Raw genomic sequence first — 20,005 nt, forward strand, 5'->3', positions numbered from 1 at the left:
GATTTCTCGAATTTTCTAAATACGGAATATTGCCTTTATTCTTTTGAAATTTTACCCTTTTGAATTTTGAGTACGAATTAATGGAGTATTTAAAAACCAAATGCGTGCAATTTTGATTATATTTGAAAAGACATTGTTTAAAACGGAAAGGATGCCGCACACGACCTATAATGAATATACAACATACATTTAAAATCCATAACATAATATGCATCCTAACACATACACATAGCATTGATACAAATAAATCGAAATGCATGAATCATAATGTAAGAAACAATACAACAATAACATTAATATAATAACAAAACAAATACAATCCTAATGGATCTAGATTTGAAAACATTTGAAGATAAAAAATAAATAATTAAAAGAATGAAATTGCAATAATAATGGCAAGAATTAAAATAAACAAAATCAATGTTTAAAATAGTGAATCAATAAATAAAATAAAACCTAAAATAAGTTTGATCAAAATTAAGTAAATAAATAACAATTAAATGAAATATTAAATAATACTATTTTTATGAATAAATAAATAAATAACAATTAAACTGGCTAGGGACTGAATCGGAAACGAACACAAAATTTGGGGCTTGAATCGCAAATAAAAAAAGATGATTGCTAGGGGACTGAAATGAAACGCGCCTAAGGTTCGAGGGACTGATCGCGAATATTTTCCCTCCCCAAAATGTGACGTTCAACGCGGACTAAAAAGAAACATGCAGAAAATTCGTGGGGCCAAATTAAAAAAATAAATAAACAAGCAGAAGGATGAAATCAAAACAAATCAATAATGAGGAGGGGCCAATGGTGAAAATAGCCCATTTAACAGACACGCGCGGATCCCCTAGGCGGGTCGGGTCTCGCCTGCAGGTTATGGGCAAAACGGTACCGTTTTAGGGCTATCAGATCAGCCCTAAATGGCGTCGTATCGTATGGCTTATAAAGGCTATTTTTATTTTTATTTTTTATGAAAATCATTCTTCCTTTTATTTTTTTAAAAAAGTTGAACACCTCCCTCCTTCTCTCAAGGCACACTAGATCCGGCCTTGGCCACCGCCGACGAACGGCCACACCACCGCCGTGGCCAAAGGCCGACGACAAAAAGGTGGCCTTTTAGCCCTCGTCTAATGACCCGAAGGCATAGCCTTCTTAGCCCAGGAGAGTGAGCCGAAAGAAAATTCTCACATCGTCTTTTAGAACCGACTCCGATGACGGAGAGACCCCGACGACGCGGACAAGTGGTGTTTTCTGGTAAGTTTTTTTTATTTCGTATTTTCAAATATATGAAAAGAAATAAAATAAAGAAAATGCAAACAAAATAGATTTGAATTTAGATACCTTAACAGAGAAACAAAATTTCACCTTTAAGTTTGCTTTTTTTTATTTCTCAGTGTTCGTAAAACCGAAGAAGAAGATACATTGATATTTCATGGCTTTTTATAGCCGATTTACAGAACTGTTCGTTTCTTCTTCTTCTTTTTTTGCCTATTTGCTATTTGTTTATTCTATTGGTTGCATTGATTTCTCTCTGCAGGTGTCAGGTGCGCGTGGAGGAGCGGTGACAGCAGCGGCGGCATGCGAGGGAGGCTGGCAGAGGCATGCGGCGCTAGGGTTTGGGGGAGGCCACTAGGTTTTGCTGAAAATTTTAGTTTTGGGCTAGGGTTTAGTTTGGGCTGTGGGCTACATTGGGCCTGTTATTTTCCTTTGTAATTGGACTGTTATTTATCTTGTTTTAATATTTGGGCCCGGGCAGAAATTGGGTCTTACAAACCCCAAACAAATTAACTACTAAATTTAGGGAAAACAACACCAACCGCATCAACCATTAACAAATTGATATCTCCCCGTGCCTACGGTGGCTCATCATAAATATGAATAACTATGCAAAACTTGGGGCAAATTACACATAAAAGCCTTATTTTTAAAAAAATTTACCGAAATGGGCTCAGTATTTTATTATTTACCGGAATGAGCCATTTTCCCCGAAATCGCGTCCACGTCAGTGCGATGTCAGGGGATGTGTCAGCAAATCGCGTCCACGTCAGCACGATTACTTACGTGGCAACAAATCGCGTCCACGTAAGCGTGATTTGCTGACGTGGAAGCATTAATTCATGAATAGTTATGTTTTTTAGCTTGGAAAACTTTGAAAGGCCATAACTTTTGGCTCGGTTGTCCGATTGAGACGATTTTTTTTTTATTTCGAATAACTTTTCGAGATCTACGCGCTGACAAAAAGCCAAAGGCGGTTTGCCGTAGTTTTTATCGAAAAAGATCCTTTTTTGCCTCTAAATTTTGATTTTTCGGTTTAAAATTGAATTTTGAAACATTCAAATCATTATTTTCCTTATTTATTTGAAGTAAACACCAGATTTTTTTACAGAATTGTTGTATTATTTTTTCTTTGACACGTGTATGGAATAGGTCCGATAAATCATTAGAACGTAAGTAATATAATTAAGATAATAACGGTATTTTTATAATATGTCAATTAATTAGTTTAGCTTAGTTGGTTAAGATGCTTGCTCTTTTCCCTTAGTACCTTGGTTTAAATCTTGTTGGTAATAATTTTGAATCTTTTTTGTACTTGTTGCATTTAGTTTTTTAATCAATTAACTCTTCAATATTACATTAATATATATTATTAGTACAATAGTATAGACGGATTGACAATTTGAGCTACAATATTATGAATATTAATTACAATACATAATTTGAGCTACATATTACAGTAATACATTAATATGTATTATTAGGGACAAAATACCAAAAAAAGGGACAAATTACACATAAAAGTCCTATTTTTTTTAAATTTACCGAAATAGGCCCGGTATTTTATTATTTACCGGAATGAGTCATTTTCCCCAAAATCGCGTCCATGTCAGCGCAATGTCAGGGGACGTGCCAGCAAATCGCGTAGACGTCAACGCGTTTTGCTGATGTGTCAGAAAATCGCGTCCTCGTAGGCGCGATTTGTGTCCACGTAAGCAAAGCGCGCTGACGTGGACGCGATTTGCTGACGCGTCCCCTGACATTAGACTTGTCCATGGGCCGGGCCGGGCCCAAAAAAAATTTCGGCCCGCTTCCTAGGCCCGGCCTAAAATATGGGCCTGAGATTTTGTCCAGGCCCGGCCCGAAGAAAAAAATATGGGGCCCGAGCCCGGCCCGGCCCAGCCCAGCCCGTTTTTAATTAAAATTAATTTTTTTGATAAAATTAAAACTAATTATTATTAAAATTAATTGTTAGTAAAATTATCAAATTATTAATTGTTAATTGTATTAATTGTTGTAATAAAATCTAACATTTGATTAGTAAAATTATCAAATTATTAATTGTATTAATTGTTGTAACAAAATCTAACATTTGATTAGTTTACATTTTTGTATTATCAAATATTTTTGTAAACAAATAAGTTTACATTTTTTTTTATCTTAAAACCAACCAATATTACACCAATGTTATCACTTTCAATTGCTATCCTGTCAATTGCTATGTGCAGGATTTACCAAATACCAATATTATCACTTTCAATTGCTATCATGCCTTGACTTCCTTTCTACAGTCTGTCGGGGAAATGAAATTGAAAACTAAAAATAAAATTGAAAACATAAAAATAAAATTGAAAACTTAAACATAAAAATAAATAAATATATTTTTTAGAAAAGAAGAGTAAATGTCGGGGAAATGAAATTGAAAACTTAAACTGTCAGGTGAAATGAAATTGAAAACTAAAACTAAAAACTTAAACATAAAAATAAATATATATTTTTTAAACATAAAAAACTTAAAACATAAAAAACTTAATATATATTTAATATATTTTCGGGCCGGCCCGGGCCAAAAAAATTCTGCCCGAGGCCCGGCCCATTTTTTAAACGGGCATCTTTTTTTGTCCAAGCCCATATTTTGGGCCTATATTTTTACCCAAACCCTCCCATATTTCAGGCGGGCTGTCAGGCCGGGCCGGGCCGCCCGGCCCATGGATAGGTCTACCTGAATCGCGCTGACGTGGACTCGATTTTGAGAAAAATGGCCCATTCCGGTAAATAATAAAATACCGGGCCCATTTCGGTAAATTTTTTTTAAAAAGGACTTTTTTATATTTTACCCCAAAACTTGAAATAAATTAAAAATCTCTAATTATGACGTCAAATACCATGCGAAAAAATGACGTCATATACCTATAATGTGTTCCGACCAATACTTAAATAACAATTCTTAAGTTGTGATGCCACCTAACTATATCACATGACATCACTCAATCCAATAGAAATGAAAAGAATAGTATAAACACTTTTTTTCCTCTAATTTTTTTAAAAATATTTTAGCTATTTATTTATTTCTTTATCTTTTTTAGTCTTAAATTTATGTTGTATGTCAAATCACTCAAAATGAATGGAAAATAACATTTTGTTTATTTTGTTGACATGACATAATGTGGATTATCGTGTGGATGTCATGTCAATAATTAATTATTTTTAACTATTAAAAAATTTTAAAAAAATATAAAAAACATTTTTAATATTTTTAATTTTAAAAAGTATAATTCATCTATTTTTGTGATTTGACAAATAATACAAATTTAAAGACTAAAAGAAACGAAAATTAAATGGATGATTAAAATAATTTATATATATATATATATAATTGGAGTACAAAAAGTCATTATACATGTTTGAACAATAAGATAAAAGTGACAAGAAGTTTTCTAAAAAAAAATCCTAAAAAGATATCAGGTCCCATATAAACCTTTCTAAAAAAACCCCTAAAAATAATTTTATTATAAAAATTATTGTGTCATTAATAAAGTCACATAATAACATGTTAAAATAATGTGTAGTTACCGGTTTACATTAAAAGAAATATTTGAAAAAGAAAAGCACCATCGTTACAATCTGTTTTTATTGAGTCACCTATCATTACTTTGAGGTTAAGTGTATTATTATACATTTATTTTAATCGCACAACTTTGTAAATTAGCTTTCAACTCCTTAACTTTGAATCAAGTGCTTGGCCATTGAGGAATACACCTAGCTCCTTGTCCTTGATTTCAAGATCGCCTCCATAATTTTCAAGATCTATCCTTATTTAGCTTGTCATTCATGCACGCAGTTCAACCCTCCCCTTTAAAATGACTCAATATTAAATCCACGTCAGAATCATAAAAAGAAGAAATAATTGTATAAAACAATAATATTATTCTTTTCCAATAGTTTAATATCATATTAATAATTTCATCTTGAATTTTAAGATTTTTATTTGAATTTGATTTTTTTAGACTGAATAAAAATATTGAAAAGTGACGTACCATCTTTTACTACATAAAGAGTTGCATTAGCATTATATTTACTAGGCAAGTCGATCTTGTAGGCATTGTCATCAAGTGCATAGTCAAAACAAGAATGTAGGGGCTTTGGCCTTTAACCCATTTAGAATGTAATTCTTCGATTTAATCCTTTTAGCTCTTTAATTATAGAAAAGTTGTATTTTTTTTTCACATAAAAATTAATAATTCAATTTCAACCATTTTGATATAAATAATTTTAACTTTGACCCTTCCAAAAAAAAAAAGTTCATTTCGACTCCGATTGTCATTGATCTTCCAAAACATAGGAAGAACCACCTTTGATTGAATCAAGCTTAGGTTTCCTCTTAGAAGGAAATCTCGGCTTTAGCAAATGCACTCACTCTTTTTCAACCCAATGGTAATATGTAGGGAGCTTGAACAATTTCACCAAAAATTGTAAGTTAAACCTATTCCACATTTGATAGACCAAAAACTAGAAAAAGAAATCAAAATTTAGAAAAGAAAAGGAAAAAAAGCGGTGGGCTTCATTCAAAAATCTCAATAGTAGGAAGGTGAAGAAGGGTGAGGAGAAGCTATGATCTGACTTCCACTGTGATCGGACAATGAAAGTGAAAGATAAAGAGTTTTTTTTCCCTCAAATTTTGGTTCCAAGTTTCTTCATTTTGGAAGGGATTTTCGAACTTGAGGATGAGAAAGAGGGAGAAGAGAGGAACAACTTGAAGGGATTTTTTTATCAGGGAAGACCACCCAAAGACGACGGTGCAATTGACGGTTGAACCCAAGCAGTTCTGAAGGAGAAGAAAATTGTGATGAGAATAATTTTAAGTTTCTTTTTCCGAAACCGAATTTGAAAAGTTTTTTTTAAGATTTTTATCATTTACATTTCTTTTAATTTTTCATTGGATTTGTTCCTAGCAAAGCGAATTTAATGACCAATTTGATAGAATTTGTAAAGTGAATGGTTAAATTTGTTGAAATAATTAGAATTAGGACAAAATTAATAGAATGTATAAGTGTTGAGAAATAAATGTGTTATTATATCATTTAGAAAAAGGTTATGACAATTATAAGTTCTGATCATATTTGTTCTTTTTTTTATACAATGATTAGAACTATCCATAGCCTCTCCCCAACCCATGAATAGGAGGATAATGCGCTTTAGTGCACTTAAACCCACGTCTTACTGTATTGTTGCCCATACCAATCAAGTTAAGACTCAATTAGCCACATTAATAGTTGAATCCTAAATGATTGAGCTAAGAGCCAAAATTATCCCCCTTTTTTTTAATATACCATGCCTAGAACTACCTAGAACCCCTCTCCAAACCTTAAATAGAATGATAAATGCACTTCATTTCAGCGTACTTGACACACATTCTCTCACACTGATAATAATATTAATGTCAACTAAGCTAATACTCAATCGACAAAAACTGAAGTTGTTGATAAGTATTTATTCACATACTCTGACATGCCTTGTTTTTTTTTAATCAGTACTTTTAAAATTTTAAATTTAATTATCAATTATTTGTTACAAATATTTATGTACATTATATTTATCAATGCTTGTATATCTTATTATATACATATAATTATAAGTGTTTTAATTTAGGTATTGTTTGACAAACCCAAAAAATTAAGTATTGAATTTAGGTTATAAAATTTATTTGAGATATTTCTTGAAATTAAGTACAGCGTATAATTATAGTGTTTAATGAATTCATTTTAAAATTTTAAAGGTGAAATTTTTAAAAGATAACGTTAAAAGAAATAAAATAAAATAAAATAAAAAGAAATGAAAAAAAATTCTACATTAATGGTAGATTTGGTAGGAGTATTATTTCTACACATGTTTTAGTATATGAATTAGTAATAATCTAATTCGATTGGTAATTTTTAGTAAAGAGATTTTTAGTAAAAATTTTCGCTTATTTAAAAGAGATCTTGTTATAAGAGTTTTTACTCATCTTTTTTATTTCAGGTTTAAATTCGTACAAATTAATTCTTTATTTTATGTCTAATTATTATAATACTTATATAATAAATAACTTTTTCTCTCATGTTATTATACTAATAACCAACGAGACATAAATGATAAGTAGCTCATTATCTACTTATCATTTTCTATACTTTTGATTAAAAAAAATCTATTATTTTTCTTTTATTATAAATTATTAAAGGCGTTTAAAAAATTAAATCATTGAATATGTTAATTTTAAATTAATTTAAATTTTCAACAGATTTTCAAATAATATCATAATTTTTAAACTCCCAAATTTATTTTAAAAACAAAAAAAAAACAAGATTTTAGTCCAATTTTACCTAAACATATAAAAATATAAATGAAAGAAGTAACAAATTTCAACAAAATTTAAGGTTTAAACTTTACAGTTAAATATTCCTTCAAATCTATTTTATTATCAACTGACACCAAATAATTATAGCACTCAGATGCTTTATCTAATCCATAAAAACTATAAGAATAGTAAAATACTATACATGGGAAAGAACAACGTCCAATCCTTGCAAGATAGATTCATCAAATCTCTGCTATTTTTGTAACATGTCTGGTTCGTTGTCCGGTTTGTTTTTATGGGAGGAGTGAGATTCATGGGGATTTTGTAAAAAAGTCATATTTGCATTTATGCAACAAGGAATTAACCAAAATTTAAGCCATTTTCAGAGGGGATTGATTATTTGTAGCCATGGTTAATACCAATTGGAATGCATGGTGTATTATTTTGAGTCAGCCATGCACATGATGGCCCTCTCTCCTCCTTTGTTAAAACAATAACAAGTACTTGCTTAAAGTTTAACCATTAATTTCCATTGTTGAACCTTGTATAAGCTTCAGCATTGGGATTTTTGTTTTTTGTTTTGTTTTCTTAAACATGGAGAAGAAAGGGAGGGTTTTGATGGAAAAGTTTGAGCTCGGGCGATTGCTTGGCCAAGGAACATTTGCCAAGGTTTACTATGCAAGAAACACGACTACCGGCCTAAGTTGCGCTATTAAAATCATCGACAAAGAAAAGATAATGAAAGGTGGTTTGATTGACCAAATCAAACGTGAAATCTCCGTAACGAGGCTAGTTAAACATCCCAACGTTGTTCGTCTGTACGAAGTAATGGCTAGCAAGTCAAAGATATACTTCGTGATGGAGTATGTTAAAGGCGGTGAGCTCTTTGGTAAAGTTGCCAAAGGGAAGCTTAAAGAAAACGATGCACGACAATATTTCCAACAATTGATCGCCGCGGTTGATTATTGTCATAGTCGTGGTGTTTATCACCGTGATTTGAAGCCAGAAAACCTCTTGGTCGACGAAAATGGGAATCTTAAGGTCTCGGATTTCGGGTTAAGTGCTTTGAGAGAGTCGCGGAGGCAAGATGGGCTCCTTCATACAACATGTGGAACACCAGCTTATGTTGCCCCTGAAGTTATAAACATGAAGGGCTATGATGGGGCCAAAGTTGATATTTGGTCATGTGGGGTGATTCTTTATGTTTTGTTGGCTGGTTTTCTCCCATTTCATGATGAAAATTTGATGGAATTGTATAAAAAGATAACCAAAGGTGAATTTCGGTGCCCGCAATGGCTTCCGCCTGAGGTCCGTAAGCTTCTTTCGAAGATACTTGACCCGAACCCGAGCCAACGAATCATGGTGGCGAAAATCATGGAGAATAGTTGGTTCAAGAAAGGGTATAAACACTTCGACACCCCGCCGTTGACACCCACCCAAGTTCAAGATAAAAACTTGATAATTGACGACATTCATGCGGCGTTCGATGAATGGTCATCATCACCTTTGGAAAATAACGATGATACTGAAGGTACGATCGAAATTAAATTAAATTATTTATTAATTAGTTTAAGGTTTAATAATTGAAATATGTTGATAATATCATCAAATGACTTCCATTAAATTAAATTATGTGACATTTTTATAATAGAAAATATTGATATGATCAAATATTACATGCGTGAAAGGTCAAATAAACAAATAAAAAAGATGAATACGGAATTAGAAGATTTCTAATTTTGATTATGGGGTTTTATGGTTCTATAATATCATATAATCTAATTTAATATGGAAGTCTTTTTGTTATTAATTTCAATTCAATTATATAATCAAAAGAGCAGAAGAATTAAGTTCCCAAAATTAAAAGTAAAGAACTAAATTTCAAATGTGCGAAAAATAATTAGACCTAATTAGTTTAAATAGGATAACTTCATTTGCAAGAAAAGTCTAATTATTTAGATAAATAGTTTTGTATAATAAAGGTTTTCATAAGTTCTAAAATTAGGGTTTTATTGTTGTTCATTCTTTGATTACAGTTGAGAAACAACAATGCATTTTGAGGCCTAGTTTCTTCAATGCTTTCGATCTAATATCACTCTCCGAAGGCTTCGATTTGTCGGGCTTGTTCAAAGAGGACTTGAACGAGAGGGATTGTTCACGGTTCACGACGCAAAAACCGGCAACCGACATCGTTTCGAAGTTCGAGCAAATAGCTCGGACTGAGTGCTTCCGAGTCACGAACAAAGGCGGGAAGGTGAGGTTGCGAGGTGTCAAGGAAGGCAGGAAGGGGTTGCTTGCCATTGATGCCGAGATCTTCGAGGTTACGCCGTCATTTTATGTGGTGGAGATGACGAAAACCTCAGGGGATACCTTGGAATACAAGAAATTTTGCAACCAAGAACTCAGGCCTTCGTTGAATGACATCGTTTGGGCTTGGCAAGGATCTTGGCAGCAGCAACCCAATGACAGTTAATTTATTGCTAAAAGAAATGGGTTAAAATATGCTCCAAGCTCCTATATTTTTTATACATTTGAAATTTAGTTTTTTTATTTTTATTTTTATTCTTCATATATCTTTAAAATTTTTATACTATATTAAATTTGCTGGTGTAATATTCTAAAATAAAAATATATATATACTCAATCGACAGCCAAAAAATTTTATTATAATGGACCAAAATTTAATAAAAGAATTTTAACCATATTAACAATTAGACTTGTATTTTTTAAATTCAAAACGTAAAAAGACTGAATTTCTAAAAGTAGAAATAAGAAGACTAAATTACAAATGTAATAAGAGTAAAGGGACTGTTAAGATATTTTAACCCAAAAACATTATATAGTTTCTTGCTCTCCTGGATGTGTGTTTTTTTTTGGTAAAAGTAGCAAAAGCATGATACATTGCATCAGTATAATAGCTAGTAGTCTATATTACAAAGCAAACTTCCAAACCACCAAAGCCTTGCAAGCGGTCATCAAATCGTTCTGCCAATACTCCGGCCAATCCATCAACTACAACAAATCCGACATCAGGCGGGTAAAGCGCATCACAAACGATGGATCACCGGTATTCTGGGAGTACACCGTTCGGACAACCTAGGATGGATCATGATTTTCTTTCCGTGCAGTCGCGTCCCAGTGATTCCTCCTAGACATGAAAATGCATACTTGATGTACAAATTTGGAAAGGTGACAGAGTCTCAATTCATGGCAATGGAATGACACTTCACTCCCAACAGTCAGGATTCCACTGCCACAACAGACATCAAAGACGTACATACACACCAATGGAATCAACGAAGCATCTTTGAACCACTAGGCGAGACATGGGAACTAGAACTCACTCCCGTGGTTTTGCATTAACCATGGGACAAGATCGATACGTCTGGAAATTCAATTTCTCTAGACAATTTTCTGTAAATGAAGCCTACAAACTCCTATTCAACTAAACTCAACCCAGCAATTCGATAAGCTCCTATGACATCCAGTGGAAAGCTCTTTGGAAACTTTGCCATGACTGTCTTCCGCTCCGTTCCCGTCTCTCTGAACGCCATATCATTGCGCATTCTCACTGTGTCACTGTCTGCTATGTGGACATGAGGAGGGAAACCTGGACCACCTCTTTCGTACATGTCCTTTCTCCAGAGTTGTATGGTTTGGCTCTACCTGGTCTATCTGTACGGATCAAATTGGATTCTCGAATATCCGGGATTGGATTACCCACAGGATCCATCAACACCAAGCATTAGATCTCAGTTAACAATCCACTTGTAACGCTTGGATTATTATCCTGTGGCAAATTTGGAAACACAGAAACCAAACCTACTACGCCAAACAGCAATCCAATCTCATGTCAGTCGTTAGATGCGCACTGATATGCCATCAACAGTATTAGATCTTACTCAAACCATCCACGCATCCAAAACAAACCAACAGCAACCAGGAACATAACCAAACTCATCTGGGTATAACACCAGTTACACGACGCTACAGCAGTGATCAGCATCTGTCGCTCGTCTAAGTCATCATTGCGTTCACATACAACACTGACTCATTGACCTTTTGGCCGATGTGTTTATTTCAAATACACTAAAAACATTAAAATAAATATTTCCTAATAAAATAAAAATACATTATAAAAAAATCTTTTTACTTAAATAACACTAAAATAATCGCAACTTAACAAGCAAATCCTCTAAAATAGTAGCAAAATTGACAATAAAATAAGAGTTATACAACAACAACAAAACAACAGTAAAACAGCAGTAGAAGTTATTTTTTTAGCCAAATTCGGGTCAGGTCGTGTCGAGCCCAGGCCAAAAAAATCTTATCGAGACTTGGCTCATTTAGAAAACGAGCCTTATTTTTTGTTAAAGCCAATTTTTCGAACCTATATTTTTGCTCAAACCTTCCCACTTTCTAACAAGTCTTCGAGCCTGGTCGAGTGGCCTGACCCATAATCAAGTCTAATTGGTGATAATTGAAGTTGTTGATTATTTAATTGGGGAAAAATCAATAACTAAATCCTATTATTATCTCAATTATCTCTTACTTAGGGTGGGTTTGAATGGGTGGTAGGGTGTGATACGGTGCGTTTAGGTTACTTTTTGTCTCATGCTATAGTATCGTTACAGTATCTAATCTCACTATCACCGCTGTTTTTACACTAACCACATGTAAATGCACCGCTATCTAAGCCCACCCTTAGAGTTGAAGGCTTATAAGTCTATAAATAGGCAATTTAGTTGTGGGGTTGAGAGAGAGCTTAAAGTCCTTAATTTGGTTCATTTGTGAGGAATATTTATTTTATTTCACCTTTAATTACTTTATTTTTCCACTTTTAGTAGGAAAAATGAGTAGGAGAGAGTTCATACTAATAGTGGGTTTGGATGGGCGGTTAGTGTAAAAATAGCGGTGGCAAAGAGATTAGATATATTGTAACAATACTGTAGTATAAGACAAAAAGTAAGCTAAACGCACCACCCCGCACCTCACCGCCCATCCAAACCCACCTTAAGTAAACTTGGGTATGGTTGCAATTATTTGAGGGCTAGGATAGATTGTACTTAAATTATTACTTATGCTAATGAGACATAGGTTAAGTTTGAATTACATTAATAACTCTTTGTGTTATGTTTAGATTTTTTTGTGCTTGTGTTTGCTTGTTAGTGTATCATTTAGTATACCCACATCTCTTAACATACATATCTACTAGAATTTGCATTTTCAATTGGCATTAGAGCCACATACCTTAAGTATTTGGTGAGATGTTGCATTTGGTAGTCAAGTGATGGAAGGTACGAAGGAAGATAGTTCGACTATACACCCACCATTCTTAAATGTCTTTATGTCTGTTGTAAAGTTCAGATGATGACTTTCATCAAAACCGTTGATGAGAAAGCATGGAAAACAATTCTAACTGGATGAGAGGCTCTTTACATTGAAACAAATGGTGTACGTACCTCAAAGCCTAAAGTTACCTGAAGCTACCTCGACCTCTGAAGAAGAGTAAGTAGCAAACTTCAATTTGAAAGCTATGTATGTTATTTTCAATGAGGTAGATCAATAAGAAATCAAAGGATTTCAAAGTATTGAGTAGAAGCTACCCGTGAGAGAACTCTTGGAATCAAGCCGTTAAAACTACAAATGCTTACCATCAAGTTTGAATCTTCACAGATGTCTAATAATGAGGTCATTTTTGAATTTTATGTTAAACTTCGTGGCATAACTAATAAGGCTTTTACTCTTGATGATGAACATTTTAAGGTAAATGGTTTGAAAGATACTACAATCATTTCTTGAAAAGTTTGTAAAGAAAGTGACAACCATTAAAGAGGCTAAAATTGTAAGCTGTATGGGTATGATAGCTTCATTAAAAACTTTTGAAATGAATCTAAAGAAAGCTCAAAAGTCAAAAGTCAAGTAGAATAAGATGTGAAAGCTAGTGTTGGTACATTTGATTACACACTTGTCTTTATTGAAGAGTTACAAGAACAGTTGTCTCTTTTTATTAAACAACTTCAATAAAGTTGTTCAGAAGTATAATGAAAAAGGCAAAAGAATTATGGCAAGATATAGAAATAGGAAAAAGGAAACTTCATTCCATGAATGTAGAGGTTATGAGCATGCCAACACTCGTATAAACAAGAAATCCTTTAACGTTAGAGAATGTACAAGTAATTACATTACATTTACTACCAAATCACATGATGTGCCTTCTAGTGTGGCCACAACAACCACCATAATTTCATATGTAGCCAGTGTTAATAACAATGGTAAAAATATTTAAAAAATAATTTATTATAACATATTATTAATATTTTGATATATAAAATATATATTTTAAGTATTTTAAAGCAATTGATATTAATTATTTACAAAATTTAATTTTAATATATGGACTATATATTAAATATTGAAATATAATAATTACAAATTCAAATATATATTGTTACATATTTCAAATATATTTCGAGAGAAAAATAAAGGTTAAAACCATGATTTGACTCCGAAAGTGGTATTTTTCAAACACAAAGGCTATAAATTATAACTTATGCGTTTCAATTTAAACGCACTTTTTAAATACACTATTAACTTCGAGAATCTATAAATCTATTCGTTTAGCATTGTTTTTTATTTCAATAGTGATTTTGAGCTCTAGTTTTCAGAATCGGACTGATAATTGAATCAATTAGATAATTGATTCGTTAGCCCAATTAGTTCGATTCAATAAATTATTAAAAAATTATAAATAAAATAAATAAAATTCTAATTCAACTGCTCGATACTAATTCTTGGATCAATCGATCTAATGTCTTTATCTAAATAGATACCTCAACCACTTCCTGATCTAATATGTCCAGTTTGGCTCATACAATCATAAAAGTAGTTCAAATTGCATTTTGCCTCATCTATTTAAAAAAATAGGTAAATTAGCTCTTGATCAAAGAGTAAATCAATTTTTTCTATTAAAAATTTCATTAATTTTTACTGTTAAAAATTAACGCGGCTAATAAAATAATTATATAGTTACGCGTGGCGTGCCATGTGTACTTCATTTTAACGTATAAGATCAATTTTTAACAATAAAAATAGATACAAATTTTAACAACTTCGTAATAAAATCTACACAAATATGGTTAAAATAATGTAATCCCATACACAAACTTGTGAAATGTAGCTTGTATATATTGGGTGTGTCAGCAGGGTAATCAGAAAGAAGCAGAAGCAGGTGTTGACTCTGACCAGCCTACCCTAACCCACCTTTGGTCTATTTATTTACACTTCAAACCCTCTTTTTTCACACTTTTAGCTTTTATACTATAAATTTCTAAATTAATTTCACCTCTGGACTAAATTAATTTCTCAAATTATTAAATAAATAAATAAATATAGTCTTGTTAAAAAAATTAATAAATATAAATTGTAATAGAGTTAACATTTACTGAAAAATATTATTTATTATTTAACATAATTAATTTTCAAGAGATTTTTTTAAACAGTCAATATTAGCTTTATTTCAATTTGACTTTATTTAATTCTTCTTAATTTTAATCGAGAAGAACGGATTTGATCAGATCTCTACAATAGGAGTGATCCTTTCTTTTATTTGATTAATATGTTTTTCTGGATACTTAAATTAACCTCCAATATTAAGGGGCAGCATAGCCAAGGGCAGGTAGGGCCTCGGTCTCCATTGATTGATGGTACAATCGTAATCTTAGTCCTTCTACAGTATTAATAATTTAATTTTTAGTTTTTTTAGTTTTCTCTTATTAAATGGAAGTTTTATATTTTTGGCCCGTTCCAAAGAAGAAAAAAATTAATTTGAGTTATTTTAATTCAGCTTTTTAGCTTTAGTCCCCAATTTTCTTTTAAATTCTATCTCGACTCCATCACACAATTTTTAGTTTCACCTTTAGGTATTCGATAGTCATATTCATAGAGGGAATCTCCTAAGCATCTAGTTTCTTTTTTCACAATATTCGAACATGAAACCTTATTAAAGAGACTCGAGATATGTTGATGATAAAAATAATATTTAAATAATTCAACAGTTGTATTTAAAAAATAATTGTATTTATCAATATAATTGTATTTGTAATGCATCTAAAATTTTAAATAAAAACTTCCGAATAGTTTAATAACTTAAATAAAAACTTTTAAATAGTTTAATAACCATTTTGTAACTTTTTGAAGTTGAGTGACCAAAACATAAACTTAGAAATAGTTTAGTGACATTGGATGTAGTTTTTCCAACTATATAATACTAAATTCTGCTTAATAACGGCAACGGATATAAAACAAAAGCAGGTCCAAACGGAAGGGAGGAATGACGGAAAACGTTAAAACTGCTTAATGATTAAAAAAAAGCGTCGGCGATTAATTTATTTCAGTTTTATCTGTTTTTCTCCAAAATTTTCCTTCTGGGGAAAATTTCAAATCTCGTCCTTAATAGTTAGATAAGAATTCAAAGGGCTGTTTGGTAAGTTTAGAAAAAAAAAATGGAGAGAAGAAAATAGAAAGCAGAGACAGAAGACCAAGAAGAAACGGAATAAAATAAATATAAGGAAAGCAAAAGAGGGGTAAAATGGAGGGAGAGGTGGAATCACATGCGCATTAGTTCACTGTCGTTCTCCTGGATCCTCGTTTAGCTTAGCTTGTTCTATTTCTTGTTAATCATCATCATCATATACCTTTTTTTTCGTCATGGCTGACGATAAGGTAAACTCTCTTCTCTTTTTTTTTTTTTCAATTTTTTTTGTGATATCGGAATTCGGAAGTGGATCTTCGATTTTTTTGGTGAATATTTTGTTCATGCTTATTATTAGAGCTTTTTTTTTTCCTTTGGTTATGAAACGTAATAATATTTTTTTTACGGCGTTGTTGATTATGCTAATCGAGGAACCCTAGATGATGAGATATGGCTATGTATTTGTTCGATCTGTCTGTGATCACTTCTCTGCATTTTTGTAGTTTTGAGCTTTTAATTATTTTTCTTTTGTGGTTTTATGTTTGATTTTTGGCTTAGATTAAAAGTTCTCGGATAAAAGTGAACATTGTAGCTTAAATTATTTAATGGATTTGGTTATAATATCCATTTCTTTTTGGTGTTCATAACTTTTCTCGAGGGAAAAGCTGGTTCTTTTGGATCTTCAATTTCTGTTTTTTCTCCTTAAAGGTCTCATATCTCTTATTTTCTTACCGTGAATTTCTTAATTTAGCAGGAAATCTCGGCCCCTGTTGTTGATGTCAACGATCCAGTCACTGGTCACGTCATTTCCACCACGATTGGAGGCAAAAATGGAGAGCCTAAACAGGCATGTATCACTTATTGGGTTACCAACTTTTATAAATGTTCAAATTATGCTTTAGCTATAAGCTTTTTGTTTTACTTGGGTGTCTTGATTATTGTAGACCATCAGTTATATGGCAGAGCGCGTAGTCGGCACCGGATCTTTTGGGATTGTTTTCCAGGTACTGAGACATAGTTAGACTGTAGTGGAAATCCAATGGTACGTTGTTGATATTTAACATGCTGGTGCATCTACTCCTTCAGGCAAAATGCTTGGAAACGGGAGAGACTGTGGCTATAAAAAAGGTTCTGCAAGACAGAAGATATAAAAATCGTGAACTGCAGTTGATGCGTGTGCTGGATCATCCAAATGTGATTTCCTTGAAGCATTGTTTCTTTTCCACGACAACTAAAAATGAGCTTTTTCTTAACTTGGTTATGGAATACGTACCGGAGAGCATGTACAGGGTTTTGAAACATTACAGCAGTGCAAATCAAAGAATGCCGCTTATATATGTTAAACTTTACACATACCAGGTGCGCATAGTAGTCTTTTCCATTCTTGGTTTGTTGCACAATTTTCTTTATTCTAATTAGATGAAGTTTTACAGATATTCAGGGGGCTTGCATACCTCCACAGTGTTGTCGGAGTTTGCCATAGGGATTTGAAGCCTCAAAATGTTTTGGTACTTTTCTTACTAATGATTTTTTGTAGATTGTTTCAAATATGTTACTAAGGTAATTTTGGCCTTTTACAGGTTGATCCTTTGACTCACCAGGTTAAGATATGTGATTTTGGAAGTGCAAAAGTGCTTGTAAGTTAGCTCACTCTATACTTATTTTTCAATGTCTCTTCCTTTCAATTTTGTTGGGTCCATAAGCTTCTAATACTAAAATAGGATTTTGGCTCTGCATTATGTGAATGTTTTCTTCTGATCCTAATTTCTTAAGGATTTTCATGTGTTATCATCTGCTATTTTCAAGATCAAGGGTGCAAGTTGCTACTCTTGCAATTATTTGCAAAATTTGCATTGTGACAATACAATTAAGTGACTACTTCCTGTTGATTCATGATTGTGCAAACTACTGAAACTTGTTTTAACTTTTTTATCTTCATTTGTATCATCTTAAATACTATAAATACAGAATCTAAGCAACCTTTTCAAGCTTAGCCCTCTTGAAAGAGGCACTTCCCTTGTTAGAGTTTCCCCTTTCATTTAGCTTCCTTTCTGGCCTCTTTGTGGTGTGAAGAGATGAAAAGGATTGGATTGGATTAAGATTATTTTAGATAAAAGAGTACTATTATCATGCTTACGGTCCTCTTTTGCTCGTATTTTTATCTTAAAACTTTATACTTACTATTAATTTACTTTCAATCAGGTCAAAGGTGAAGCTAACATTTCATACATATGCTCGCGTTTCTATCGGGCTCCAGAACTTATCTTTGGCGCGACAGAATACACAACCTCAATTGATATCTGGTCAGCTGGTTGTGTTCTAGCTGAACTATTGCTGGGCCAGGTTTGCCTCTTCCTTTTTTATTTCTTTATTTATTAGTTTGATATATCATACCTACCAATCTTTTAGTTTCTATGGTCCTTGATGCCTTTTTCTTTTCTTGTGTAGCCGTTGTTTCCCGGAGAGAATGCTGTGGGCCAGCTTGTAGAGATTATTAAGGTATGATTTGCTTTGCAATGCTTGATGTTGTGCATTTTATTGATTGTACCATCTGTCTGCTCATTACATCTTTTCCTCCAGGTCCTAGGTACTCCTACTAGGGAAGAAATTCGCTGTATGAATCCCAATTACACGGATTTTAGGTTTCCACAGATGAAAGCGCATCCGTGGCATAAGGTAAATACCTTTTTCTTGTACTTTTTTAAATTTGTCACTGAAATGATTGGTGTAGAGACGCATTATTTTTGTAATGCCTTCAGAATATCTTTCTCATGAATGTCTGCTTTTTTTTAAAAAATAAAAATACAAAATTCTTGAATATCTGCTTTTTGGTACAAGGTCAATTTACAAATTGTGGGAGTGAGAATTACATCAACAGGGTTTGAACCCTAGTCACAAGGAGCCTTAAGCACTGCTCCCTTATAATGTGGACAAAATTCTTGAATATCTTGAATTATGTTTTACTTGACTCTATGTTTTTAGGTTTTTCACAAAAGGATGCCTCCCGAAGCAATCGATCTTACTTCACGACTGTTGCAATACTCACCTAGTCTTCGCTGTACAGCTGTGAGTTCCGAGTGTCTCCCACTTTTGATGAGTGATATTTCCATTTTAGACTGGGAAAATATGCACAAATTATTCAATTATCATTTCGCTTCCAATAGTTATGTTTTAGTAATAACCATCCCAGTCTTATGTTTCTGTAATCTGCCCTTTGCTACGACAGCTTGAAGCATGTGCGCATCCCTTCTTTGATGAGCTGCGAGAACCTAATGCTCGCCTACCAAATGGTCGACCTTTACCGCCACTCTTTAACTTCAAACAGGAAGTATGTTTCTGAACTAAACACCATTCCAACATTCTTTTCCTTCGTACAAAGATGTCAGTTTCTCATTGAATCAACGGGTTTCTTTTGGTTACAGTTATCTGGGGCTTCACCGGAGCTGATTAACAAGTTGATTCCTGATCATGTGAAACGGCAGATAGGGCTCCAACATTTCATGCATCCAGCCGGAACATAAAACTTCAAAACTGATGTAAGACTCAGTATCTCCTAGTCGACACAGGACACAAAGGAAAGTACTATCGTTGGATAACCACCACCGATCTGAGCCTGTCTCAACGGCACGTAAGTCTCAGGCCAGCCTCTCTTGCTCCTTTATTCTATGAATATTAGCTGTTTGTGAAAATGCGTTTGTTATATGTACATGTAAACATGTTTGATAGTAAAAGATGAAGACTTTAAGGTGAAAAAGACCATAAAAGGGTGCTAGTGGGGGGAAAAGTACCGATAGAAATGGCCCAAAAATAGGCTTTAGATTGGTTCTTGTGTTTTTTAGTTATTGTGGTAGCTGACTTCAAATGGCAGACAATTTATTGTTACTGTTAGTGTGCAAAGTAATATTATTACTCTTTTCTAA

The 20,005-nt window shown here is 32.9% G+C and overlaps 2 protein-coding genes across 4 annotated transcripts; both read left to right on the forward strand.

Moving 5' to 3' along the window:
- Positions 1-7,958: 7,958 nt before the first annotated feature.
- On the forward strand, positions 7,959-10,219 carry LOC107891766 (CBL-interacting serine/threonine-protein kinase 20). Its single transcript, XM_016816660.2, has 2 exons — positions 7,959-9,143; positions 9,649-10,219. The coding sequence occupies exons 1-2, from the start codon at positions 8,207-8,209 to the stop codon at positions 10,083-10,085; spliced, it is 1,374 nt and encodes a 457-aa protein (XP_016672149.1). The 5' UTR covers positions 7,959-8,206; the 3' UTR covers positions 10,086-10,219.
- A 5,725-nt stretch (positions 10,220-15,944) lies between these two features.
- Positions 15,945-20,005, forward strand: LOC107891764 (shaggy-related protein kinase eta). 3 transcript variants are annotated; one of them, XM_016816657.2, is made up of 12 exons: positions 15,945-16,336; positions 16,840-16,932; positions 17,030-17,089; positions 17,172-17,444; positions 17,519-17,593; positions 17,666-17,722; positions 18,288-18,428; positions 18,534-18,584; positions 18,666-18,761; positions 19,068-19,151; positions 19,312-19,413; positions 19,508-20,005. In XM_016816657.2, the coding sequence occupies exons 1-12, from the start codon at positions 16,322-16,324 to the stop codon at positions 19,604-19,606; spliced, it is 1,146 nt and encodes a 381-aa protein (XP_016672146.2). In that variant the 5' UTR covers positions 15,945-16,321; the 3' UTR covers positions 19,607-20,005. The 3 variants fall into 3 exon arrangements, with proteins under 3 accessions (XP_016672146.2, XP_016672145.2, XP_040956344.1); XM_016816656.2 differs by having other exon boundaries at positions 15,947-16,336; positions 16,837-16,932; XM_041100410.1 differs by lacking the exon at positions 15,945-16,336 and adding an exon at positions 16,345-16,414 and having other exon boundaries at positions 16,837-16,932.

This window comes from Gossypium hirsutum, chromosome D09 (assembly GCF_007990345.1).
Source record: "Gossypium hirsutum isolate 1008001.06 chromosome D09, Gossypium_hirsutum_v2.1, whole genome shotgun sequence".
NCBI lineage: Eukaryota > Viridiplantae > Streptophyta > Magnoliopsida > Malvales > Malvaceae > Gossypium > Gossypium hirsutum.

What these genes read in the sequence shown, in the direction of transcription:
- LOC107891766 (XM_016816660.2), top strand. Translation starts at nt 8,207, where the DNA reads ATGGAGAAGAAAGGGAGGGTTTTGATGGAAAAGTTTGAGCTCGGGCGA. An exon ending in AAATAACGATGATACTGAAG is followed by an intron (nt 9,144 to 9,648) that starts GTACGATCGAAA and finishes CTTTGATTACAG; the next exon opens with TTGAGAAACAACAATGCATT.
- LOC107891764 (XM_016816656.2), top strand. An exon ending in AGCTTGTAGAGATTATTAAG is followed by an intron (nt 18,585 to 18,665) that starts GTATGATTTGCT and finishes CTTTTCCTCCAG; the next exon opens with GTCCTAGGTACTCCTACTAG. An exon ending in AAGCGCATCCGTGGCATAAG is followed by an intron (nt 18,762 to 19,067) that starts GTAAATACCTTT and finishes CTATGTTTTTAG; the next exon opens with GTTTTTCACAAAAGGATGCC.